Here is a 27,014-nt window from a genome sequence, read left to right as displayed (position 1 = left end):
CCACCCTCTTCCTCTCTTCCCCTCTCCCTCTCTCCCCCTCTCCTCTCTCTGTAATGATGCTGCTGTGATTAAGGTCTTGAAAGCCCTTGTTGTGAGGGAGGCCACCCCCGCGCTGCTCTCCTCACAGTGCTCGGAGTTAACCCCTTCACTGCCAGGCTGACAGCCTCGTTTTGCATGATGTCTTTTTCAGCATCTTCAGTGTTGATTCAGTGTCGCAGATGCCAGTCCTGCAGTTAAAGGATGAAGGAGGGGAGGGAGGGAGGGGCTAACCTGTGTGTCCTGGGGGGGGGGGGGGGGCAGTGAGTTGAGTCTCTGAATCTTTCTGCTTAAACAGTCAGATCGGTTTAAATCTAGACCAAAGGGGTCCACCGTCCCCCCCACTCCCTCTGAGGGAGGGAGAGAGAGAGGGAGAGAGAAACACAGATAGACAGACAGGGAGACACACAGAGAGAGACGGAGGGGTAAAGAGAGATGGATATAGAGAGATAGATAGAAGGAGATGAATAGAGAGATGGATAAAGAGCTAGAGAGATGGATTAAGAGAGGGAGGGAGTGATAGAGAGGTGGATAGAGAGATGGATAGAGAGAGGGAGGGGTGGATAGAGAGATGGATAGAGAGAGGGAGGGGTGGATAGAGAGACGGAGTGGGATAGAGAGAGGGAGAGATGGATAGAGAGGGAGGGAGTGATAGAGAGGTGGATAGAGAGATGGATTGAGAGAGGGAGGGGTGGATAGAGAGAGGGAGAGATGGATTGAAAGAGGGAGGGAGTGATAGAGAGGTGGATAGAGAGATGGATTGAGAGAGGGAGGGGTGGATAGAGAGACGGAGTGATGGATAGAGAGAGGGAGAGATGGATTGAGAGAGGGAGGGAGTGATAGAGAGGTGGATGAAAGCTGGCAGTACTGTACCTTGCGCAGCAGGCTGCAGATTCTCTCTATGTTGTGAATTCTCTCACGCTGAGGAGAGAAAGATGGGGTTATTTCATTGGAAACTCACTCACACTATCTTCCTGTTCAGCAGTCTGTTGACGTCAGGCAGGGAAATGAAAAGGTGGCTGCAGCTGTACTGTACTGATGATTATAACAGACTGCACTCAAGTGTAATCACGGGACTCTAATTAGATATCAGAGTGATGCTTCAGCAGTTAATGAAGCTGAGAGAGGATGGGGGGGGGGGGGGGGGGGTGGGGTGTGTCCTTAAGGGTTTCGGAGGGCTCAGGGGGGAAATTCCCTCAAACTTCCCCCCCCCAGGGGGAGCCTCAGAAAACTGTCAAGTTACAATATGGGGGGTTGGGGTGAGGGCTGGAATTCCCCAAACTCCCCCCCCCAGGGGGAGCCTGCAGAAAAACTGTCAAGTTACAATATGTGAAGCTGTGAACCACAAAACCACAGAGTAGAGCACTGAGCACTCATAGAGCAAGCTGAGCTGAACACACTGAGAGATACTGAGAGATACACTGAGATACACTGAGATACACTGAGATACACTGAGATACACTGAGAGATACACTGAGATACACTGAGATACACTGAGAGATACACTGAGATACACTGAGAGATACACTGAGATACACTGAGAGATACACCGAGATACACTGAGATACACTGAGAGATACACTGAGAGATACACTGAGATACACTGAGAGATACACTGAGAGATACACTGAGATACACTGAGAGATACACCGAGATACAGTGAGATACACTGAGAGATACACCGAGATACAGTGAGATACACTGAGAGATACACTGAGATACACTGAGATACACTGAGATACACTGAGATACACTGAGATACACTGAGATACACTGAGATACACTGAGAGATACACTGAGATACACACTGAGAGATACACACTGAGAGATACACTGAGATACACTGAGATACACTGAGATACACTGAGAGACACTGAGAGATACACTGAGAGATACACTGAGAGATACTGAGATACACTGAGATACACTGAGAGATACACTGAGATACACTGAGAGATACACTGAGATACACTGAGAGATACACCGAGATACACTGAGATACACTGAGAGATACACTGAGATACACTGAGATACACTGAGAGATACACTGAGATACACTGAGATACACTGAGAGATACACTGAGAGATACACTGAGATACACTGAGATACACTGAGATACACTGAGATACACTGAGATACACTGAGATACACACAGAGATACACTGAGATACACTGAGATACACTGAGATACACTGAGAGATACACTGAGAGATACACTGAACTCTAATGTGACTCATGTGACCTCTAATGTGACTCTATGTGACCTCTCTATGTGACTCTCTATATGTGCTTCTCAATGTCTGACTCTGTTGTGACCTGACTACTCTATGTACCAATGACGAGATACACTGAGATACACTGAGATACACTGAGAGATACACCGAGATACAGTGAGATACACTGAGAGATACACTGAGATACACTGAGAGATACACTGAGATACACTGTGAGACACACTGAGATACACTGAGATACACACTGAGATACACTGAGACACACTGAGATACACTGAGATACACAATGAGATATACACTGAGATACACTGAGATACACACACACAAACAGAGACACACACACTCTATGTTGACTCTATGTTGACTCTGTGTTTGCATATGTGACCTAGAATGTGACTACTAATGGCACACACACACACAAACAGAGACACACACACAGTGAGACTCTGTCTCTCCTCACCGCTCTGGTTGGGTTGCCCTGGTCAATAGGGTTCTTGAAGTCTGTCCTCAGCTCATCAAAAGCAATGACCTGCAGAGAGAAACAGAGATTCAATCACAGTTCAGTTTATCAATGCAAACACTGAACAGTAAAACACAGCTCTGATGAAAACCACCCCATACAACTTAAAACCATCCCATAACCCTTACCACCGTCCCATAACAATTAAACCCATCCCTTACACACCCAGGACAGTCGCATTCACTGTCAAAAAGACACTTCGTGAGTTCAACGACAAACGTCTCCACTAGAAGCCTTTCCCAGTGTCTTCAGTGTCAATTCAATACAAGCGTTTCCACTAGAAGTCTCAATACAAACGTCTCTAGTGTCTTCAGTGTCAATTCAATACAAGCGTTTCCACTAGAAGTCTCTCTCTGTGTCTTCAGTGTCAATTCAATACAAGCGTCTCCACTAGAAGTCTTTCTCAGTGTCTTCAGTGTCAATTCAATACAAGCGTTTCCACTAGAAGTCTTTCTCAGTGTCTTCAGTGTCAATTCAATACAAGCGTTTCCACTAGAAGTCTTTCTCGGTGTCTTCAGTGTAATTCAATGGCAAGCGTCTCCACTAGAAGTCTCTCTCAGTGTCTTCAGTGTCAATTCAATACAAGCGTCTCCACTAGAAGTCTCAGTGTCAATTCTCAAGCGTTTCCACTAGAAGTGTCTTCAGTGTCAATTCAATGGCAAGCGTTTCCACTAGAAGTCTCTCTCAGTGTCTTCAGTGTCAATTCAATACAAGCGTTTCCACTAGAAGTCTCTCTCAGTGTCTTCAGTGTCAATTCAATACAAGCGTCTCCACTAGAAGTCTCTCTCAGTGTCTTCAGTGTCAATTCAATACAAGCGTTTCCACTAGAAGTCTCTCTCAGTGTCTTCAATGGGTTAAAACTGATGGAAAAATCTGTTTAATAAATGGTGTTTTTCCATTCCAGCTTCAACACGTTGTGATAAATAAAGACCCCCCCCCCCCCCCCCCCCCCTCACCCACAGCTGGCTCTCCTGATTGGAGTGCCTGTCACTGTAAACAGATGCAGTTTCCATGGCAACCCACTCTGGGTCCCATGGATACAAGCGCTGCAGGAGAGAGAGGCAGAGAGAGGAAGAAAAACAACACATTGACATCATGGTGACATTTTACAGATAAATACAATATAACGCAATTTGCAATTTGTGGAATGCTCTAGAATGTCGAGGGAGTTAGAAAGAGAGAGAATGTAGAGCTAAAAACATTTATATATTACTGTGAGGAGATATATTTATACACACACACACACATATATATATATATATGCCCTGGAATTATGATTCATCAAAATATGAAGAGGGATAGAGAGAGGAGAGAGAAACACACACACACACACACACACACACACTGAGATAAATACACACACACACACACACACACACACACACACACACACACACTGAGATACACACACACACACACACACACAGACACACACACACACACACACAGAGACACACACACAGACACACACACACGCGCGCGCACACACACACACACACACACATATTTACTCACCTGCCAGATAACGAAGAAGATGAGAGCAGCACACAAGACCAGAGCGAGCATGTAGCAGAATGCAGCAAAGGTGAACGCCATGGTGAACTCCAGCGCCTCGGAGAGAGTGAGAGAGAGAGAGAGGAGTGTCCCGTCCTGCCCCCCTCCCCCCGAAAAAAAAACCAAAAAAAAACTCAGACTTGGTTTTCCAAAAGAGATAGACAGCGTCTGTAGAAATCTAGTTTGCCCAGGTTTCGTATTCGGGCACACCTACCTCCCCTTGGATAGTTCTGCAGCAGTTTAGTTTATGTGTTCGGTATGGTTCTGATGATTAAATAATCATCGCTTTCTCAATTTCTTCGTTTCGAACCCGAGTCCGCTAGAGCAGGGTCCCTGTTGCGCTGAGCCACCCCCATAACCAGCCAGCGAGCGAGGGAGCGAAGAACGACCTGGGTGGTAAATCCAAAATCTATCAGGATCTGATCGATTGAGAATCAAACAGCGATCAGTTTAAAAAAAAAAAAAAAAAAACCTAATACAGGATGAAAAAAAATCGAGATCTAAATGAAATCTAAAAAACGATTGATCATCGAAGGAAACTGGAGCCCAGCATCGAGGAAAAAAAGAAAAATGCCCTCCCTCGCTCTCTCTCTCTCTCTCTTCTCGTTCTTTCGTTCAAAATTTCATCAAACGCGAGCGAGGGGAGAGGAGTGGAGTATGGGGGGGGGGGTCCAGCTGAAGTGAGTGAGAAAGAGAGAGAGGAAAAGGGGGAAGAGGAGGAGGAGGGGTTTGATCAATCCTTTCTTTAGTCTCTGGATTCTCTCCTTCTTTATCCCTTCTTTCCTCTATCCCTCCATCTCTTGTCAGTCTTCTGTGTTGCTCACAGTGTGCCGAGGATCTGCACTGGACTGACTTTCCACTCTGAGAGCCTCTCTCTCTCTCTCTCTCTCTCTCTCTCTCTCTCTCTCTCTCTCTCTCTCTCTCTCTCTCTCTCTCTCTCTCCCTCTTTCTCCCTCTCCCCTCCCTCTCCCTCTCTCAATCCTGACAGGTTTTCATTTTGAAAGGCAGGGAGATTGACAGAGGGAAAGAGGAGAGGAGAGAGGGGGAGAGGGAGGAAGGGAAAATAGACGTCTGTCTGTGTGTGTCTCAGTGTGTGTGTGTCTGTGTGTCTGTGTCTGTCTGTGTGTGTGTCTGTGTGTGTGTGTGTCTCAGTCTGTGTGTCTCAGTGTGTGTGTGTGTGTGTCTCTGTCTGTCTATGTGTCTCAGTGTGTGTGTCTCAGTGTGTGTGTCTGTGTGTGTGTGTCTGTGTGTGTCTGTGTGTGTGTGTCTGTGTGTCTGTGTCTGTCTGTCTATGTGTCTCAGTGTGTGTGTCTCAGTGTGTGTGTCTGTGTGTGTCTCAGTGCATGTTTCTCAGTGTGTGTGTCTATCTGTCTGAGTGTATCAGTGTGTGTGTGTTTGTGTGTGTGTGTGTGTGTGTGTGAGAATACAAAGAGATTATTCACAACTACAAACAGAATGCATTATCTCGGATATTCACACCCCTATCAAAATCAATTTTTACGAGACAAATTTCCCCTCCCCAAAAATACACGCGCGCATTGGACTTGATTATCCCAGATTACTTTCACTAATTCGCAAATAAACAGAAACAAATCGATAAACCAACAAATCAATCAATCGGTAAGCAGTGTTTTAGGTATCCCCGGGGCTTCATCTCCCGTCCTCGAAGTGCTCTGCACTCTGAAATCTGCGCGCAGATCGGGCTGCCCTCCTGTGGCCGTGTTTGGAAACGCAGGTCAGAAACTTTACAAACCAGAGCAGCCCGTTCGGACCAGCTTGCTGGCTCGGTTGTCAGTAGCTTACTGATCCCAGAATCTCATCAAGCAGCTTCTTGAAGGATCCCAGGGTGTCAGCTTCAACAACATTACTGGGGAGTTGATTCCAGACCCTCACGATTCTCTGTGTAAAAAAGTGCCTCCTATTTTCTGTTCTGAATGCCCCTTTATCTAATCTCCATTTGAGACCCCTGGTCCTTGTTTCTTTATTCAGGTCGAAAACTTCAATACAATATAACAATTTCTCTTTCGTCAGCCGGCGATGATGTTTAATAATAATAACAATAATAATAATAATAATACAAGATTTCCAATATTTGTTTCCCCGTCGGACTCGTTTGAGTGCGACAGGAAGTGCTTTGCAGACTCGGAACGCCGGCGCCCGTGTGCCGCGTTTCCTGGCCGGGCCGGTTCTTGCGGTGGCACCGGGCGTGGGTGTGGGTTTTGTTTTCGCGTGGAAGAGCGGCGTGGGGCGGCGGGTCCGAGTTCGGAGCAGTTCGGAGCAGTTCGGAGATGGCGGAGAGCAGTCGGCTGTGTTCGGTTTGGGTCGGATCCGAAACCGGAATTCTGAAGGGTAGGAAAAAATAAACCCGAATGGGGCGGAGAGCGCGGAGTGGGAATGAACACGCGTGTATATTAGAGGCAGCTGCAGCATTAGGCGAGATTGTGTGTCTTATTAAACTCCTAAGGAAACCCGGAATGGATCAAACTTCTATGCAATTGGAGTCTTATTGCCATCCCTTCTGTAATCTCTCTCCCCCTGTTTAATATCCTGTACAGGGCTGGGAATCAGACTCCTATTGCACAGCAGTGAGATCCAGTCCAGGTTTCACTGCTAGCAGCTTGATCAGCCCCCAGTGTGTCTAGCTAACAAGCTCAGGTGTGTCTTATTATTAAACTCCTAGTGAAAGCAGGACTGGATCACACTGCTGTGCAGCGGGAGTCTGATTATTAAACTCCTAGTGAAAGCAGGACTGGATCACACCGCTGTGCAGCGGGAGTCTGATTATTAAACTCCTAGTGAAAGCAGGACTGGATCACACTGCTGTGCAGCGGGAGTCTGATTATTAAACTCCTAGTGAAAGCAGGACTGGATCACACTGCTGTGCAGCGGGAGTCTGATTATTAAACTCCTAGTGAAAGCAGGACTGGATCACACTGCTGTGCAGCGGGAGTCTGATTATTAAACTCCTAGTGAAAGCAGGACTGGATCACACCGCTGTGCAGCGGGAGTCTGATTATTAAACTCCTAGTGAAAGCAGGACTGGATCACACTGCTGTGCAGCGGGAGTCTGATTATTAAACTCCTAGTGAAAGCAGGACTGGATCACACTGCTGTGCAGCGGGAGTCTGATTATTAAACTCCTAGTGAAAGCAGGACTGGATCACACTGCTGTGCAGCGGGAGTCTGATTATTAAACTCCTAGTGAAAGCAGGACTGGATCACACTGCTGTGCAGCGGGAGTCTGATTATTAAACTCCTAGTGAAAGCAGGACTGGATCACACTGCTGTGCAGCGGGAGTCTGATTATTAAACTCCTAGTGAAAGCAGGACTGGATCACACTGCTGTGCAGCGGGAGTCTGATTATTAAACTCCTAGTGAAAGCAGGACTGGATCACACTGCTGTGCAGCGGGAGTCTGATTATTAAACTCCTAGTGAAAGCAGGACTGGATCACACTGCTGTGCAGCGGGAGTCTGATTATTAAACTCCTAGTGAAAGCAGGACTGGATCACACTGCTGTGTGCAGCGGGAGTCTGATTATTAAACTCCTAGTGAAAGCAGGACTGGATCACACTGCTGTGCAGCGGGAGTCTGATTATTAAACTCCTAGTGAAAGCAGGACTGGATCACACTGCTGTGCAGCGGGAGTCTGATTATTAAACTCCTAGTGAAAGCAGGACTGGATCACACTGCTGTGCAGCGGGAGTCTGATTCCCAGCCCTGTCTCTTCCTTGCAGGAGTGGACCTGGCTAAGAAGCAGGCGTTTAACTACAGTGATCTCTCCACGCTGAGCAGAGACCAGGAGGTCACCGCCCTCTGCTGGGGGGATGACTTTGAGTCAGAGGTAAGCAGAACCGCCACTGGGAGGCGACACTGTGTCGACACGGCTAGGGTTACCTGGGGGTGTGTGTGTGTGTCTGTCTGTCTGTCTGTCTGTGTGTGTGTGTGTGTGTGTGTGTGTGTGTGTGTGTGTGTGTGTGTGTGTTAATGGTTGATTGTTCCGTTTCCTGTGTGTGTTGATCTCTCCTCTCTTCCTGTGCTGTAGGTGCTGATGTGTGTTGATCTCTCCTCTCTTCCTGTGCTGTAGGTGCTGATGTGTGTTGATCTCTCCTCTCTTCCTGTGCTGTAGGTGCTGGTGGGCTCTGTAAACAGGACAGTGAAGACTTTCAGCACTGAGAAGAGCCGCTTCACTGAATTCAGACACTGTCCCGGGGGAGAGGGGCCCTTCAGGGGGCTGGCGGTGTGGAACAGGTAGGTACCCCAAAAAACTACACCCCGACATCAACCTCTTGGCTCCTGATCATTGCAATATTAATAATAATAATACTAGACTTCATTGAGGGGAGCTCTGAACCCCAGGACTGGGTGCAGCAGCAGCAGCAGGGCTAGTGTGAGTTTCTAACCCTGCTCAAACTCCACTCCTGAGAGCCGCTTCAATAATAATAATACTAGACTTCATTGAGGGGAGCTCTGAACCCCAGGACTGGGTGCAGCAGCAGCAGGGCTAGTGTGAGTTTCTAACCCTGCTCAAACTCCTGGCTCCTGATCATTGCAATATTAATAATAATAATACTAGACTTCATTGAGGGGAGCTCTGAACCCCAGGACTGGGTGCAGCAGCAGCAGGGCTAGTGTGAGTTTCTAACCCTGCTCAAACTCCTGCCTCCTGATCATTGCAATATTAATAATAATAATACTAGACTTCATTGAGGGGAGCTCTGAACCCCAGGACTGGGTGCAGCAGCAGCAGCAGGGCTAGTGTGAGTTTCTAACCCTGCTCAAACTCCTGCCTCCTGATCATTGCAATATTAATAATAATAATACTAGACTTCATTGAGGGGAGCTCTGAACCCCAGGACTGGGTGCAGCAGCAGCAGCAGGGCTAGTGTGAGTTTCTAACCCTGCTCAAACTCCTGCCTCCTGATCATTGCAATATTAATAATAATAATACTAGACTTCATTGAGGGGAGCTCTGAACCCCAGGACTGGGTGCAGCAGCAGCAGGGCTAGTGTGAGTTTCTAACCCTGCTCAAACTCCTGCCTCCTGATCATTGCAATATAATAATAATAATACTAGACTTCATTGAGGGGAGCTCTGAACCCCAGGACTGGGTGCAGCAGCAGCAGCAGCAGGGCTAGTGTGAGTTTCTAACCCTGCTCAAACTCCTGGCTCCTGATCATTGCAATATTAATAATAATAATACTAGACTTCATTGAGGGGAGCTCTGAACCCCAGGACTGGGTGCCGCAGCAGCAGCAGGGCTAGTGTGAGTTTCTAACCCTGCTCAAACTCCTGCCTCCTGATCATTGCAATATTAATAATAATAATACTAGACTTCATTGAGGGGAGCTCTGAACCCCAGGACTGGGTGCAGCAGCAGCAGGGCTAGTGTGAGTTTCTAACCCTGCTCAAACTCCTGCCTCCTGATCATTGCAATATTAATAATAATAATAATAATAATAATAATATTAGTAATAATAATAAACCAGTGCTATTGATCGCTCTCTCTCTTTCTCTCTCTCTCCTCTCTCTCAGCTCTCTGATCACCTGTGTGGAGTCTGGTTTGTTGAAAGTCTGGAAGGAGGGATCACTAGACAGTGTGAGTTCACAGCAGTGTCTCTAATACCTCTGACACACAGAGTGTTCTGTGAGACGTGTTACTGTGGATATGCATACATTAATATGTGTATTAATACTATATATAGTATTGCAATAAAATGAATGCATCATCATTTACATCTGAAACTATTAACAGGTGTCTAATATATAAAGATATAGACAAAGTGAACACTAACAGAAATTTGTGTGTGTGTCTCTCTCTGTCTCTGCGTGTCTCTGCGTGTGCGTGTGGCAGGTTGAGATTCCCGTGGGCCCCGACGTGTATAGGATGCGTCAGAGCCCGTCGCAGTGCCACCGTGTGGCCACCGGGGGGAAGGCGAACGACTTGAAGATCTGGGACCTGCAGCGACCGGAGGAGCCCGTGTTCCGAGCGAAAAACGTAACGACTCCCCGGAGAGACTCTGAACTCGGAGCTGAGCTCCCCTTAATACAGGAGAATAGCCAGCAGGGATTGATAGACAGATATATAGATACATATACAGGGCTGGGAATCAGACTCCTACTGCACAGCAGTGTGATCCAGTCCAGGTTTCACTGCTGCCAGCTTGATCAGCCCCCAGTGTGTCTAGCTAACAAGCTCAGGTGTGTCTGATTATTAAACTCCTAGTGAAAGCAGGACTGGATCACACTGCTGTGCAGCGGGAGTCTGATTATTAAACTCCTAGTGAAAGCAGGACTGGATCACACTGCTGTGCAGCGGGAGTCTGATTATTAAACTCCTAGTGAAAGCAGGACTGGATCACACTGCTGTGCAGCGGGAGTCTGATTATTAAACTCCTAGTGAAAGCAGGACTGGATCACACTGCTGTGCAGCGGGAGTCTGATTATTAAACTCCTAGTGAAAGCAGGACTGGATCACACTGCTGTGCAGGCTGGATCACACTGCTGTCTGATTATTAAACTCCTAGTGAAAGCAGGACTGGATCACACTGCTGTGCAGCGGGAGTCTGATTATTAAACTCCTAGTGAAAGCAGGACTGGATCACACCGCTGTGCAGCGGGAGTCTGATTATTAAACTCCTAGTGAAAGCAGGACTGGATCACACTGCTGTGCAGCGGGAGTCTGATTATTAAACTCCTAGTGAAAGCAGGACTGGATCACACTGCTGTGCAGCGGGAGTCTGATTATTAAACTCCTAGTGAAAGCAGGACTGGATCACACCGCTGTGCAGCGGGAGTCTGATTATTAAACTCCTAGTGAAAGCAGGACTGGATCACACCGCTGCCCCCCCCTCCTCTCACACTGCTGCCCCCCCCCCCCCTCCTCCCTCCCCAGGTTCGTAACGACTGGCTGGACCTACAGGTCCCTGTGTGGATTCGGGACGTGCAGTTCATCCCTGGGTCAGACAAGGTCGTGACCTGCACAGGGTACCATCAGGTGAGCTGCTGGACTCTTCCTGGTTAATATCAAGGCAGATCACTTTGATTTCTAATCCATTCGGATAGTTTATATAGACAGTCTATATATATATATATATACTGCATAGATAGATAGATACTGTATAGATAGATAGATAGATACTGTAGATAAATAGATAGATAGATATACTGCATAGATAGATAGATATACTGCACAGATAGATAGATAGATACTGTAGATAGATAGATACTGTATAGATAGATAGATATACTGCACAGATAGATATACTAGACACACTGGGGCTGATCAAGCTGGTAGCAGTGAAACCCGGACTGGATCACACCGCTGTGCAATAGGAGTCTGATTCCCAGCCCTGTGCTGATCTGGTTTTTGTTTTCCCCAGGTTCGTGTGTACGACCCCGCCTCCCCACAGAGACGCCCCGTCCTGGAGGTGGAGTACGAGGAATACCCCCTCACTGCCCTGTCACTCACGGCCGACGCAAAGTACGCACCCCCAGACACAAACCCCCCCTTCTATTCATCTCGTTAACTTTGAACACAAGTTTCAGTTTCTGATTTTCACTGTTAATGAGTGGGAATGAGGCACAGTCATGATAATAATAATAATAATAATAATAACAACAACAACAACTTGCAATACCCTGCCCCCTGGTGGATGTAAGTAACACTGCATGTGTTTCTGTGGTGTTTGTAACTAGCGTGTTTGTGACCACAGGAAATAATGTACAATGTGAATCTAAAACTGCTTCTCTCTCTCTCTCTCCCTCTCCCTCTCCCTCTCTCTCTCCCTCTCTCTCTCTAGTTCTGTAGTCGTTGGAAACACACACGGGCAGGTCGCCATCATTGATCTTAGACAAGGTGAGTGCCAGACCAGACCGCACCCCCCCCTCCCCTCCTCTATTACACTCCCCCCTTCTCTCACACTCTCCCCTTCTCTCTCTCTCTCTCAGGTCGGTTGCTAAGGTGTTTGAAGGGTTTTGCTGGCAGTGTTCTCTCTCTGCAGTGTCACTCGTCGCTCCCCCTGGTGGCCTCCTGTGGTCTCGACAGGTTCCTGCGGGTTCACAACACCCAGGACCGGCAGCTCCAGCACAAGGTGAAGCACTTGTCCTGTCATCCCTCCATCCGTCCTGTCATCCATCCATCCCTCCGTCCATCCTGTCGTACATCCATCTCTATCCATCCATATCCATACTGTCATCCATCCCTCCATCCATCCATACCCATTCATACTGTCGTCCATCCCTCCATCCATCCATACCCATTCATACTGTCATCCATCCCTCTATCCATTCATCCATCTCCATCCATCCGTTGTCTATCCATCCATCCATCTATCTATGTAGCCATCCATCCATCCATCCATCTCTGTCTATCTTCATCCATACATCCATCCACCCATCCCCCTTCCACTAGTTCCTTTTCATCCCTCTCTCCTGTGTTGCTCTCTCTTCTCATTGTGTTTGCTTCCTCTCTCAGGTGTATCTCAAATCCAGGCTCAACTGCCTGCTGTTCTCAAGCCAGGACAAGCTGCAGGTGAGTGGGCTGGGCGGGGGGGGGGGGCTTTAATAATATACTGTGGGATCCACATGAGGAGAACTGCCCTGCTTTCACTAGGAGTTTAATAATCAGACACACCTGAGCTTGTTAGCTAGACACACTGGGGGCTGATCAAGCTGGCAGCAGTGAAGCCTGGACTGGATCACACTGCTGTGCAGCGGGAGTCTCATAGTGTGCTCCGTTCCCTAACAGGCTGACGGAGAGACGGCGCTCCAGGACGGAGTGAAGGAGGAAGATGTGGAGGAGGAGGAGGATGAGGTTTGGGCCGACATGCCCACCGTGACGGACAGAGCTGGGGGGGGCAAGAGGAGGAACGAGAGCGAGGGGGAACCGCAGCGCGGCGCAGCCCCCAGGAGAACGGGGAAGACAAATAGCGCGACACAGGCCAAGAAAACCAAGGGGAACACAACTGGTGTGACACAGGGCAAGAAAACTAAAAGGAAACTCAGAGCCAGCTCTTGAGAGACCAGAATCCCTCCAGGGAGGGAAATAAGACTTCCGCTGCACAGCAGTGTGATCCAGTCCTGCTTTCACTAGGAGTTTAATAATGAGACTCCCGCTGCACACCGGTGTGATCCAGTCCTGCTTTCACTAGGAGTTTAATAATCAGACTCCCGCTGCACAGCGGTGTGATCCAGTCCTGCTTTCACTAGGAGTTTAATAATCAGACTCCCGCTGCACAGCAGTGTGATCCAGTCCTGCTTTCACTAGGAGTTTAATAATGAGACTCCCGCTGCACACCGGTGTGATCCAGTCCTGCTTTCACTAGGAGTTTAATAATAAGACACACCTAAGCTTGTTAGCTAGACACACTGGGGGCTGATCAAGCTGGTAGCAGTAAAACCTGGACTGGATCACACTGCTGTGCAACAGGAGACTGATTCCCAGCCCTGTAGACTCCTGTGTTTTATGTCCCTATGCCATGCTTTGCTGTACCTTGACTGATAAACTATATATTTGAATCCCATCATGCTTTGCAGTTGTGTTGTTATTTTTATTGTGGTAATTAATTCAATCTGCTGTGTGTGTCTCTTTAGCTGTTGGGAGTCCGTGTAATAAACACACGGGGGGGGCATATAAACAAACTGGACCATCAGCTAGGTTTTAGGGTTCTTTCTAAGAGCTTGTTGCCCCCCCCCCCCAAAAAAAAATTCAAACACAACATTTTATAAATGCTATATATATTTTAGTCACCTGTTAATAGTTTCAGATGTAAATGATGATGCATTAATTTTGTTACAATACTATATATAATAATAATAACACACATCTATATATATATATGAGTTTTATAAATGGTTAGTTTATAATTATTATCGCCTCTCTGCAAGTCCACGGTGGGCGGGGCACTTTGTTTGTATTTGCGTGCTGACGTCATCCGCGGAGAGGGAGGGCGGGCGAGGCAGCGACGTGGCGCTGACGTCAGCGTGCTGTTCCAGAAGAACCCGGATTGCGAAGCGGTTCGACGCGGCGAGTTGAAACCGGTAAGAAGCGGCGAAACCGAGCCGAAACCGGGCCGAAACCGGGCGATTTAACACCGGGGAAGCGCGGCTCTGCGTGTTTTGTTTTTAAAGAAGGGAGATTGTGAGCGAAGCTGTCGGTAACCGAGCGAGTTTCCGTTTCTCTCCCGGGACACGGTGAGTTTGTTCGGGTTTATTCTGTATTTTCACGGTTCAGTTCGTTGTTTTATTTTTGTCGCCTCTCTGTCTCTCTCTCTCTCTCTCTCTCTCGAAAAAAAACAAACAAAACCAAAAAAATCGCAGCGCTATCGGCGTTTCAACCGAGTGGTAGGCGTTGCTTTGAATGCGTTATTGACACTTGACCGGCCAATGAGGAGGCGAAACTGCCGACAGCTGGGTTGATTGACACCTGAGCGCACCAGTCAGATCGCCCCAAAAAAAAAAAAAAAAAAAAGCAAGCTGGCTGTAGGAGGGAGGGGCGTAAATCTAGCGTTTATCCAATCGTGAGACGGGATGCCGTTGAGAGGCGGGTGATTGACAGCTCTCGTGTCCAATCGGTTGGGCGGGATGCGTTTAAAAAGCGCAGCTCTGCGCTCGCAATGGGAGTCTTGATAAAGAAACTGAAATTCAATGAAAAAAAACAAGAAAATCAAACCGAGAAAACAAAACAGCGCCGAGGAGGCATTCCCCCAGCCCTGCTTATATTAATATCATTACCTGCGTGTTACTGTGCCGTGTGCCGGTATCAGCATTGCTGTTATTATTACTGATCATTATCATCAGCACTTAGTTCAGCGGTGACACGCATGCGTATATATCCTGTATATATGCATGTGATCCTAACCTGTTGCATCCCAGTTCATACTGGATTCTAGCAGCGTTATTATTATACACGGCATCCCAGTTCATATTGGATTCTAGCAGTGTTATTATTATACACGGCATCCCAGTTCATATTGGATTCTAGCAGTGTTATTATTATACACGGCATCCTAGTTCATATTGGATTCTAGCAGTGTTATTATTATACACGGCATCCCAGTTCATATTGGATTCTAGCAGTGTTATTATTATACACAGCATCCTAGTTCATATTGTATTCTAGCAGTGTTATTATTATACACGGCATCCTAGTTCATATTGTATTCTAGCAGTGTTATTATTATACACGGCATCCCAGTTCATATTGGATTCTAGCAGCGTTATTATTATACACGGCATCCCAGTTCATATTGGATTCTAGCAGTGTTATTATTATACACGGCATCCTAGTTCATATTGGATTCTAGCAGCGTTATTATTATACACGGCATCCCAGTTCATATTGGATTCTAGCAGCGTTATTATTATACACGGCATCCCAGTTCATATTGTTATTATTATACACGGCATCCTAGATTCTAGCAGTGTTATTATTATACACGGCATCCCAGTTCATATTGGATTCTAGCAGTGTTATTATTATACACGGCATCCTAGTTCATATTGGATTCTAGCAGTGTTATTATTATACACGGCATCCTAGTTCATATTGTATTCTAGCAGTGTTATTATTATACACGGCATCCTAGTTCATATTGGATTCTAGCAGTGTTATTATTATACACGGCATAGTTCATATTGTATTCTAGCAGTGTTATTATTATACACGGCATCCTAGTTCATATTGGATTCTAGCAGTGTTATTATTATACACGGCATCCTAGTTCATATTGGATTCTAGCAGTGTTATTATTATACACGGCATAGCAGTTCATATTGTATTCTAGCAGTGTTATTATTATACACGGCATCCTAGTTCATATTGGATTCTAGCAGTGTTATTATTATACACGGCATCCCAGTTCATATTGGATTCTAGCAGTGTTATTATTATACACGGCATCCTAGTTCATATTGTATTCTAGCAGTGTTATTATTATACACGGCATCCTAGTTCATATTGGATTCTAGCAGTGTTATTATTATACACGGCATCCTAGTTCATATTGGATTCTAGCAGTGTTATTATTATACACGGCATCCTAGTTCATATTGGATTCTAGCAGTGTTATTATTATACACGGCATCCTAGTTCATATTATGTTATTATTATACATTCATATTGGATTCTAGCAGTGTTATTATTATACACGGCATCCTAGTTCATATTGTATTCTAGCAGTGTTATTATTATACACGGCATCCTAGTTAGCAGTGTTATTATTATACACGGCATCCTAGTTCATATTATTCTAGCAGTGTTATATTATACAATCCTAGCAGTATTCTAGCAGTGTTATTATTATACACGGCATCCTAGTTCATATTGATTCTAGCAGCGCCCTAGCAGCGTTATTATTATACACGGCATGTCATATTATTATTATACACTAGCAGTGTCCTATTTCATATTGTATTCTAGCAGTGTGTTATTATTATTATATATTGGCATCCTAGTTCATATTGTATTCTAGCAGTGTTATTCTAGCAGTGTTATTATTATACACGGCATCCTAGTTCATATATTCTAGCAGTGTTATTATTATACACGGCATCCCATGTTATTTCTACACGGCATCCTAGTTATTATTATACACGGCATCCTAGTTCATATTGTATTCTAGCAGTGTTATTATTATACACGGCATCCTAGTTCATATTGGATTCTAGCAGTGTTATTATTATACACGGGCTACACGGCATCCTAGTTCATAAATATTCTAGCAGTGTTATTATTATACACTGCATCCCTAGATTCTAGCATTATTGTTCATATTGATTCTAGCAGTGTTATTATTATACACGGCATCATAGTTCATATTGAATTCTAGCAGTGTTATTATTTGCACTGGCTGTTTACCGCACTGTGTTTTAAATATGAAGCTTGCATTGTAACTCCGCTGCCCTGGGACACCTGCTGTGAGTCTCCTTGGGTGAAGGTGTCTGCCGAATACATAAATAATTGAATAATAGTCATAATAGGCTTTTATAATAGTTGCAGAGAATAAGGGTGACTCCGCTTGTGAAGTGACTGGAGCTGACCAGCTTGTGTTTTCGTTCCTCGTTTTTGAAGGTGATGAGTCTCGATGAATGCACGGAGAAGGCACGGCTCTAGAAGCAGCGAGCAGGGAGTGTATCTGGGACCCTCGCACACACAGGCGCTGACCCCCGGCCCCCCCGCAGCCAGCGCCCCCCCCGAGCCCCTCCTCCACGACATCATGTCCTGCCGGGACCGGACCAACGAGTTCATGTCGGCGTGCAAGTCCCTACAGGGGAGACAGGTGAGGGGAGAGGGGGACGCTGACGCTAAGGACCGGTCTGTTTGAAACCCCGTGCATTGATGATTGCTGATGGATTGATTGCCGATAGATTGCTTGCTGAGCTGCACATTGATTCCCGATTGATGCCTGATTTGCACCCCTGTCCCTCTATGTGTTTCAGAATGGTGTCCTGATGAACAAGCCCTCCCTGACCGCAGTGAAGCAGAGGAGTGACTTCACTGTCATGGCAAAGTGAGCGCCCCCCCCGTAGGACTAGTGCAAGGACTACACTCCCTGAGCAAAACCTGGGAATCAGACTCCCGCTGCACAGCAGTGTGATCCAGTCCTGCTTTCACTAGGAGTTTAATAATCAGACTCCCGCTGCACAGCGGTGTGATCCAGTCCTGCTTTCACTAGGAGTTTAATAATCAGACTCCCGCTGCACAGCAGTGTGATCCAGTCCTGCTTTCACTAGGAGTTTAATAATCAGACTCCCGCTGCACAGCAGTGTGATCCAGTCCTGCTTTCACTAGGAGTTTAATAATCAGACTCCCGCTGCACAGCAGTGTGATCCAGTCCTGCTCTCACTAGGAGTTTAATAATCAGACACACCTGAGCTTGTTAGCTAGACACACTGGGGGCTGATCAAGCTGGTAGCAGTGAAACCTGGACTGGATCACGCCGCTGTGCAATAGGAGTCTGATTCCCAGCCCTGTTGTCTGTAGTGATGTTCAGTAGGCAGGAGTCACCTGATTCCGCTTCCTCTCTCTTTCCTTCAGGAGGATTGGGAAGGACCTGAGCAACACGTTTGCCAAACTGGAAAAGATGACGATACGTAAGCCTGGTTTATTAATGCAGTGTGTGTGTGTTCATTCTATAAGAGCTACACCTGTCGTTCTGCACCCCCTCTGAGGTGTGTTTGCTCCCACTCCTCCAGTAATAACGCGGCTGTGCAGCTCAGAGTCTTAACAAAGTTTTAATCAGGTTTTCTTTTTTTCAGTGGCCAAAAGGAAATCTCTGTTTGACGACAAAGCAGTGGAGATTGAGGAACTCACCTACATCATCAAACAGGTACAACCCGTTCACATGGATCAGTTACTGAACAGAGTGGCGCAGTCCTGACGCAGCGCCCGCGATCGGCCAGCATTGGAACTGGGGTCGCTGCGTCCTGGCAAGCGTCTCCACTGGAAGCCTTTCTCAGTGTCTTCAGTGTCAATTCAATAGCAAACATTTCTATTGAAAGACTTCCAGTCGAAACGTTTGCTGTTGAAATGTGTTTCTTAATCCTCTGATCTGAAACCCCTTCTGACATATTCTCTCTCTCTCTCCTCCCCTGCCCCCCTCTCTCTTTCTCTCTCCCTCCCTCTCCCAGGATATCAGCAGCCTGAATAAGCAGATTGCTCAGCTGCAGGATCTGGTGCGAGCGCACAGCTCTCAGAACGGGAGGCACGTGCAGAGCCACTCCAACACCATCGTCGTGTCCCTGCAGGTAACGCCACCGAGGAAAGGCACAACCCGTTTAAACAGCGAGCTAACCAATAAGAGCGCTGTGCTGAATCTCTCTCTCTCTCTCCCGTTTCCAGTCCAAACTGGCCTCCATGTCGAACGACTTCAAGTCCGTGCTGGAAGTCAGAACAGAGGTGAGTGTGCTGCCCTCGTTCCCTCTGCAAAACCCACAGCGTAGAACGTTTTATAAGGAGTTCATTCTATATAGAGGGGGTGCAATTCAATATGTTAACAAGGGAACATTATTCAGCAGCTTTCACTGGACTCATTATCAGAACTGGACTCTATGAAGCTGAGGGAGTTCATTCTATATAGAGGGGGTGCAATTCAATATGTTAACAAGGGAACATTATTCAGCAGCTTTCACTGGACTCTATGAAGCTGAGGGAGTTCATTCTATATAGAGGGGGTGCAATTCAATATGTTAACAAGGGAACATTATTCAGCAGCTTTCACTGGACTCTATGAAGCTGAGGGAGTTCATTCTATATAGAGGGGGTGCAATTCAATATGTTAACAAGGGAACATTATTCAGCAGCTTTCACTGGAACTATGAAGCTGAGGGAGGAGGGGGTGCAATTCAATATGTTATTATTCAGCAGCTTTCACTGGACTCTGAAGCTGAGGGAGTTCATTCTATATAGAGGGGGTGCAATTCAATATGTTAACAAGGGAACATTATTCAGCAGCTTTCACTGGACTCTATGAAGCTGAGGGAGTTCATTCTATATAGAGGGGGTGCAATTCAATATGTTAACAAGGGAACATTATTCAGCAGCTTTCACTGGACTCTGAAGCAGGAGTGGCTGCTTGTTTTCTGAGCGCTGTTGGGTGTAGACGCTGTGCAGTGTCTCTGCTCTTTGGTTAGCCCTGCAGTGTGATCCATCCTCCCATCTCTTTGCTTTCAGAATCTGAAGCAGCAGCGCTCTCGGAGAGAGCAGTTCTCCCAGCCCCCTGCCTCTGCTGGACCGCGGCACGCAAACAACTTCGGTGAGAGGGGTGGGGCGGGGCGCGGGGAGGCCGTTTTAAAAGCGTTGAAAGTTGTATGAGTCTCGCCATAGATCATGTACAGAAAGCATCGCGATTCATGGTACGCAGTGACTCGCTCCAGCCCTAACACCTCCCCTCTCCGCTCTCCTCTCTCTCCTCTCCGCTCTCTCTCCCCTCTCCTCCCTCTCCCCTCTCTCCTGTCCTCTCCAGGCAGCTCCGTGTTGATGCAGGACGAGAGTCGGAGCTCCGGTGCTGTCTCCATTGATATGGACTCGAGATCCAGCCAGCAGCTCCAGCTCATCGACGAGCAGGTCAGAGCAGCGAGACCGCGTCCTGTACCCCCCCCCCCGGGTCTTTTGACATGCCCCCCTGCCACACTGATGCTCTTGTGTTTTCAGGACATTCAGAGCCGGGTGATATTAGTGTTAATATTGTCAGTGCTGATGGTGTTAATCCTGTGCTCTCTCTCTCTCTCTCTCTCTCTCTCTCTCTCTCTCTCTCTCTCTCTCTCTCTCTCTCTCTCTCTCTCTCTCTCTCTCTCTCTCTCTCTCTCTCTCTCCAGGACTCGTACATTCAGAGCCGGGCCGACACCATGCAGAATATAGAGTCAACCATCGTGGAGCTGGGGTCCATCTTCCAACAACTCGCTCACATGGTGAAGGAGCAGGAGGAGACGGTGCAGAGGTGAGGCTCGCTCTGAAACACACACAGACACACACAGAGCTCTGTACACAATGGTGAAGGAGCAGGAGGAGACCTCGGTGCAGAGGAGACACACACACACACACACACACACACGCAGCTCTGTACACAATGGTGAAGGAGCAGGAGGAGACCTCGGTGCAGAGGAGACACACACACACACACACACACACACACACACGCAGCTCTGTACACAATGGTGAAGGAGCAGGAGGAGACCTCGGTGCAGAGGAGACACACACACACACACACACACACACACGCAGCTCTGTACACAATGGTGAAGGAGCAGGAGACTGTGTAGGGGTGACTCGCACATCTCTGTCTCCTCTATCTGAAATCAGTAAGATAATGTCATTTTGAAGCACTTTGCTTTCTGAGTCGGGGTGGGGGTGAAGGGTGGGTGGGGGGGTTGGTTTATTGTGGGTTTCTGCCCCTGTGGAATTCCTCATTCTTCTCCTCCGCCCCCCCCACAGGATCGACTCCCACGTTGAGGAAACGCAGCTCCACGTGGAAGGAGCTCACGCAGAGATCCTCAAATACTTCCAGTCCATCACATCCAACCGCTGGCTCCTGATCAAGATCTTCCTCATCCTCATCGTCTTCTTCGTCGTCTTCGTGGTGTTCCTGGCCTAACGAGGGAGCGGGGGAGAGGAGGAGGAGGAGGAGGAGGCTTGCGACTTGCATCGAACTCTTAACGATTTTCAATCCATTCTCTTGATACTGAACCAGTAGAGAATGAAAAGAGAAATCGTGGGGAGAGAGATAATCTATAGAGAGATTTAATCTATCTGTCTCTCCAGTGGCTCCCCCTCTAAGCTATTATAGATGACATGACCTGCAGATTTGAGGTTCGCTGTGTTTGAATCGGACGGTATCATTCGACAATTTTTTTTGGGGGGGGGGTCCCCCCTGTTAATTTGCCCCCGCCCCGTGCCCCTCGACTGTCTCTCTGCTCCACACGGTACTCTGCATCACATTCCTCTTCGCTGTAGAGATTCGCAGCAGCAGTGACTGGAGGAGGAGAACGGTTTTGCATGTTTTGAAGCGTCCGCAATGCATAGCGACGGGCCGGCTTCGCTGTTAATTTAGGAGATGAACTGCCGCGGGACGGGGACGGGGACGGGGACGGGGCATGAAGAGCGAAACCGTGAAGAATTAAAAAAAACAAAACACTTTAAACCCAAAACTTGCTTCGGGCCGTCCTGAAGTAAGTGAGTAAGACTCTCGTTGCACAGCATTGATATTTTGGAGGGGAGGGGGCAACTTACAGAAATACATAATTTAGTTAGTTGACAGAAGGTTGGTTTCACAAACCCGGCAGCCATTTTAACAGGCTTGTGAAACCGACCCCGAGTATAATTTATATAGCGTGTTGATTTTTTTTTTTTTTTTTTTTTGCTTTGCTTCAGGTAGTTAACTGGAATAACGTTCTCGGTCGTATCGGTGAGGAGTTTTTGTTTTTTTTGTTTTGAAGCCAATTTTATGTAGTTTTTAAAAAAAACAAGTGTTTTAAGAACACGGGAACTGCTTTTCAATTAACATTCCAGCTCTCCTTTTTCTCTCCCTTTCTGTCATCCCTCCATCTCATGCTGAAATAAAATGTGAATTTAAAAAGCTGTAAATATTAACACCCTCCCACCCCTCCCAATTCATTATTGTATTAAATAATATCGATGGAAGAGACTGGCCCACATGCACAGAGACTTGATGGGTACGTTTCTACTGAACTGCATCGTTACTGTCTGAAAATAAAGCAGCCTGCTGGGGAAACATCACAGCGCTGGGAACGAGACTCCCGCTGCACAGCGGTGTGATCCAGTCCTGCTTTCACTAGGAGTTTAATAATCAGACACGCCTGAGCTTGTTAGCTAGACACACTGGGGGCTGATCAAGCTGGTAGCAGTGAAACCTGGACTGGATCACACTGCTGTGCAACAGGAGTCTCATTCCCAGCTCTGTCGTCCAAGGCATTGTAAGGCTGTGAAAGCAGACTGTTTAACAAGCTTACCCCTAATGTCACAGGCAAACCGAGGAGCCTGCACAGTGTCTAGGGTTCATGCCAGCACCCAAAAGGGTTTGTTTGTGTTGCCACTTGTGTCTGAATAAAAAAGTTCGCTCTTTAAAATAAGAAAAAAGAAAAGTTGATTTTTTTTGTTGTTAAAAGAAATACATACAAGTGTCCCTTTTTGTGTGTCTCGATGAAAAACTAAAGCTCTGTGATTACGGACGCCAGTCCCTCTCTCCCCTCCCTCATCCCTCTTTCCTCTCCTCCAGCAAGCGCAGGGGAAGCTTCAACACGCTTGTGTTTGTAATCATTGCTGCTCTGTCTAGGGAAAGCGTGCTTGGAAACAGAGGCGGCCCCTGCGGGATTGGGATGCCCTGGGGTCATTATTAGAACAGAATTGTTTAATATAATGTATAATTATTCATGTTTTTCACGAGGGACCGTTGCCACGTTTTATCTGCTGGTCTCAAAAGGCGCAATTCTCAGCGTGACCGGCACCTTCCTTCTCTTTATCTCTTGAAATGAAACGGTATTGAATTTTCTGCTGGTGTAAATAATAATAATAATAATAATAAATAACAATAATACTACTATTAATATTAGTAAAAAGTGGTTGTAGAATAGAATGTGTCTATATATATTAAAAAGTTTACACAGATTGTCATTAATTTGCCTTGAAATAGTGAGAAATTGATCTGTTAGTCAATAACTTATAATAATATTTTAAATTAATATTAGTTAATTATGTATATATATATAATCTTGTAAAGTGGTTTAATTTTAGAAAGTGTCCGTTACCTTGTATTTATTATTATTATTATTTATTTTTCCTAGAAGTGTTTTGTGTGAAACTGCTCTCTGAACTATAATTCAATGCTTAATAAAGCAATTCTAGCTTCGGAAAGCATCCCATAATTGTCAAAACCGCGCAGCTGTGAAGGAATCGCCTCTCCCTGCAAGAGCCTGTCTGTCCAATTACACTCCGGAGCGAGGAGGAGGTGCGACAGCAGCCATAAACAACAAACAAACAAACAAACAAACAAACTGACAGGAGAGAGCGTCTGCAAATATAAATAATAATAATAATAATAATAATAACGCTCAGAGCTCCTTAAGTGTGAAAGAACGTTTTTATTGAAAACAAAAGGGAGATTTACAGAAAAACCTTTTTATTTTTTTTCTGTACTGTTAGACGGTATTTACACAGACTGTAGGTGAATTCCAGACCCTCCCAGCTCCCTGGTCGTGTTTACGCTGTAAGGATTGTGACTGCGCTTCCCTAGACTGCGCTTCCAGCAGAGAGACAGCTGGACCCTGCGTGAAGACGGTGCAGCGCTGTGGTACCGCGGCCTCGGGGTGCTGTCTCCACTGGGCTCCCTGTCCCACCGTGTCTTTACAGAGCCTTCTCAGTGTATACAGTGTGGGGGTAATACCAGTCTTCATCGAAGACACTGCGAGAGACTTCTAGTGGAGACGCTTGCCATTGAATTGACACTGAAGACACTGAGAGAGACTTCTAGTGGAGACGCTTGCATTGAATTGACACTGAAGACACTGAGAGAGACTTCTAGTGGAGACGCTTGCCATTGAATTGACACTGAAGACACTGAGAGAGACTTCTAGTGGAGACGCTTGCCATTGAATTGACGCTGAAGACACTGAGAGAGACTTCTAGTGGAGACGCTTGCCATTGAATTGACACTGAAGACACTGAACTTCTAGTGGAGACACTGAAGACACTGAGAGAGACTTCTAGTGGAGACGCTTGTATTGAATTGACACTGAAGACACTGAGAGAGACTTCCAGTGGAGACGCTTGCCCTCGTTAGAGGCCCCTGGTCTGCTCGCATGGGGTCATCTCTGGCATGCTGCGGACCCGCCTGGCCCCGCCCAGCCCCGTCTCCTCCTCGCTGTCCTCGTCGGGGGCGGAGCCGGAGGGGGCGGGGTTTCGGAAGGGGTTGATGCGGAGGCGGGACTTGAAGGTCATGACTGACAGGCTGTTGGAGCGCTGCTTGTCCCAGCCTCGCTGTTCCAGGCGCCGCTCCTCCTCCCTCCCGGGCTCCTCGTCCAGGGAGTCGCACAGCACGGTGCGGAAAATCCGAGGCACCTCGTGAACGTGTGGCTCGAACTCCCTCACCAGCTTCCGGAACCTGCCGGGGGAACAGAAACACATTTCTGCTTGAACTGGGGTCTTCTAGTTTCAATAACACTCTAACCCCTCTCTCCTGCACCCCCTGTCCTCTCTCTCGCCTCTCCTCCCCTCTCTCCATCTCCTCCCTTCTCCCCCTCACCTCTCCACTCTCCCCTCTCCACTCCCACCCTCTCCCTCTCTCTTCTCTCGCCTCCCCTCCCCTCCCTCTGTCTCCTCCTCTCCCCTCTCTCCTCTCCACTCCCCCCTCCTCTCTCTCGCCTCTCTCCACTCCTCCCCTCTCTCTCTCTCTCTCCCCTCTCCTCACCTCAGTAGGATGGGCCCGCACTGGGAGGGTTGTATTTTGGTGCACAAATCCTGCAGTTCCAGTGTCTCCCCGGGGCTGAGCTGGAAGGCTGGTTTGGGGGTGACGGCGAGCCAGGTGTAATCCACGCTGGAGCGGGGTCTCCTCCCCTCGGCTGCACGGTCCAGCTGCAGCCTCTCCGAGCGCTTGAGCATCGAGCCAAGCTCTGACATCAGAGTCTCCATCACAGAGTTCTCCGCGGAGCGGGGCGAGGGGAGCGGCGGGGAGGAGGAGAAGAGAGACACAGGGAACATCGGCCTGAGGGGAGAGAGAGAGAGAGAGAGAGAGAGAGAGAGAGAGAGAGGAGGGAGAGTAGCACTTAAGAGAGACAAGGAAGACGGAAGCATTTTTGGATCGTGAATATTCGTATATATATATTATATATAGTATATATATATATATATATAATATATATATATATATACCTATACCGATATATGAATCCGATAGGCAGGTAAATCAATCAATAAATCAATCAATTAATATGTCAAATTCTCTTGCCTTGGTTGCAGGTCGCCGCTGAAAAGCCAACTTATCTTGAGATGCTGTTTGAGATTCTCCTTCCTCCTCCTCTTCCTCTTCTTTATGAATTATATCATTTATTTATAAAGTGTAACTGTCCTGTAGTTATTATGAGTAATAGTATTCATATTTCTGTAAATAATATCTCATCATTATTATCATTAGTGTTATTATTATTAGTAGTAGTAATTAGATAATCTAATTATCCATTCTCATTGACTGATTGAAGTTATTATTATTATTATATTTGTTATTATTAATAATATTCAGTCTTGTGGATAACGCTCCTGCTGTGCTCCTCAGGCTCCAGGAATACCTTGTGAGTGAGTCAGACTCCTCTCTGAGATTATAATCCCTTATTAATACTCTCTGAAGCATTCGCTTCCACCTGCCTCAGCAGAACACAAGCAACGTGTCTGTCTGCGTGTGTCTCTGCCTGTCTGTGTGTCTGTCTGTCTTACTGGGTGTCTGTCTATCTGTCTGTCTCTGAGACTAATTGCAGGTAAGAAGAGAGCGAGACAAGCAGAGCAGCGTTTGGGCTCTAGAGCTTCATCAGTGTTATTATTGAAACTAGAAGAGAGCGAGTCGAGCAGAGCAGCGTTTGGGCTCCAGAGCTTCATCAGTGTTATTATTGAAACTAGAAGAGAGCGAGTCGAGCAGAGCAGCGTTTGGGCTCTAGAGCTTCATCAGTGTTATTATTGAAACTAGAAGAGAGCGAGTCGAGCAGAGCAGCGTTTGGGCTCCAGAGCTTCATCAGTGTTATTATTGAAACTAGAAGAGAGCGAGTCGAGCAGAGCAGCGTTTGGGCTCCAGAGCTTCATCAGTGTTATTATTGAAACTAGAAGAGAGCGAGTCGAGCAGAGCAGCGTTTGGGCTCTAGAGCTTCATCAGTGTTATTATTGAAACTAGAAGAGAGCGAGTCGAGCAGAGCAGCGTTTGGGCTCCAGAGCTTCATCAGTGTTATTATTGAAACTAGAAGAGAGCGAGTCGAGCAGAGCAGCGTTTGGGCTCCAGAGCTTCATCAGTGTTATTATTGAAACTAGAAGAGAGCGAGTCGAGCAGAGCAGCGTTTGGGCTCCAGAGCTTCATCAGTGTTATTATTGAAACTAGAAGAGAGCGAGTCAAGCAGAGCAGCGTTTGGGCTCTAGAGCTTCATCAGTGTTATTATTGAAACTAGAAGAGAGCGAGT

The 27,014-nt window shown here is 46.9% G+C and overlaps 4 protein-coding genes across 5 annotated transcripts in view; 2 read left to right on the top strand and 2 right to left on the bottom strand.

Annotated features, from left to right (window-relative positions):
- cnih2 (cornichon family AMPA receptor auxiliary protein 2) overlaps positions 1–5,256 on the bottom strand; it is an 8,953-nt gene extending 3,697 nt beyond the window's left edge. The window contains exons 1-3 of the mRNA XM_041238126.1: positions 4,307–5,256; positions 2,732–2,800; positions 910–957 (exon numbers count right to left, since the gene is read on the bottom strand). Of these exons, the coding sequence (XP_041094060.1) occupies positions 910–957; positions 2,732–2,800; positions 4,307–4,387 (198 nt within the window). The 5' untranslated portion in view covers positions 4,388–5,256. The remainder of the gene's footprint in view (positions 1–909; positions 958–2,731; positions 2,801–4,306) is intronic.
- Positions 5,257–6,518: 1,262 nt separating this feature from the next.
- On the top strand, positions 6,519–13,460 carry wdr74 (WD repeat domain 74). Its single transcript, XM_041238047.1, has 11 exons — positions 6,519–6,694; positions 8,083–8,189; positions 8,475–8,596; positions 9,882–9,945; positions 10,201–10,344; positions 11,242–11,343; positions 11,729–11,829; positions 12,149–12,204; positions 12,297–12,439; positions 12,823–12,879; positions 13,096–13,460. Exons 1-11 carry the CDS (start codon positions 6,634–6,636, stop codon positions 13,363–13,365), a joined length of 1,227 nt encoding a protein of 408 aa, XP_041093981.1. The 5' UTR covers positions 6,519–6,633; the 3' UTR covers positions 13,366–13,460.
- Positions 13,461–14,287: 827 nt separating this feature from the next.
- On the top strand, positions 14,288–22,414 carry stx5a (syntaxin 5A). Of its 2 annotated transcripts, none has more exons than XM_041238049.1 (11): positions 14,288–14,387; positions 17,419–17,626; positions 17,787–17,857; positions 18,385–18,440; positions 18,606–18,676; positions 18,978–19,094; positions 19,189–19,245; positions 20,020–20,101; positions 20,312–20,412; positions 20,664–20,785; positions 21,280–22,414. In XM_041238049.1, exons 2-11 carry the CDS (start codon positions 17,432–17,434, stop codon positions 21,437–21,439), a joined length of 1,032 nt encoding a protein of 343 aa, XP_041093983.1. In that variant the 5' UTR covers positions 14,288–14,387; positions 17,419–17,431; the 3' UTR covers positions 21,440–22,414. The 2 variants fall into 2 exon arrangements, with proteins under 2 accessions (XP_041093983.1, XP_041093982.1); XM_041238048.1 differs by having other exon boundaries at positions 14,325–14,540.
- A 2,216-nt stretch (positions 22,415–24,630) lies between these two features.
- On the bottom strand, positions 24,631–26,419 carry LOC121306307 (protein RD3-like). Its single transcript, XM_041238055.1, has 3 exons — positions 25,805–26,419; positions 25,268–25,561; positions 24,631–24,961 (listed from the first exon to the last, which is right to left on the bottom strand). The coding sequence occupies exons 2-3, from the start codon at positions 25,555–25,557 to the stop codon at positions 24,637–24,639; spliced, it is 615 nt and encodes a 204-aa protein (XP_041093989.1). The 5' UTR covers positions 25,558–25,561; positions 25,805–26,419; the 3' UTR covers positions 24,631–24,636.
- Positions 26,420–27,014: the final 595 nt, after the last annotated feature.

This window comes from Polyodon spathula, chromosome 47 (genome assembly GCF_017654505.1).
Source record: "Polyodon spathula isolate WHYD16114869_AA chromosome 47, ASM1765450v1, whole genome shotgun sequence".
Taxonomy (NCBI): Eukaryota; Metazoa; Chordata; class Actinopteri; order Acipenseriformes; family Polyodontidae; genus Polyodon; species Polyodon spathula.
The sequence above is the reverse complement of the archived record's forward strand: the minus strand, read 5'-3'. Positions and strand labels throughout refer to the sequence as shown.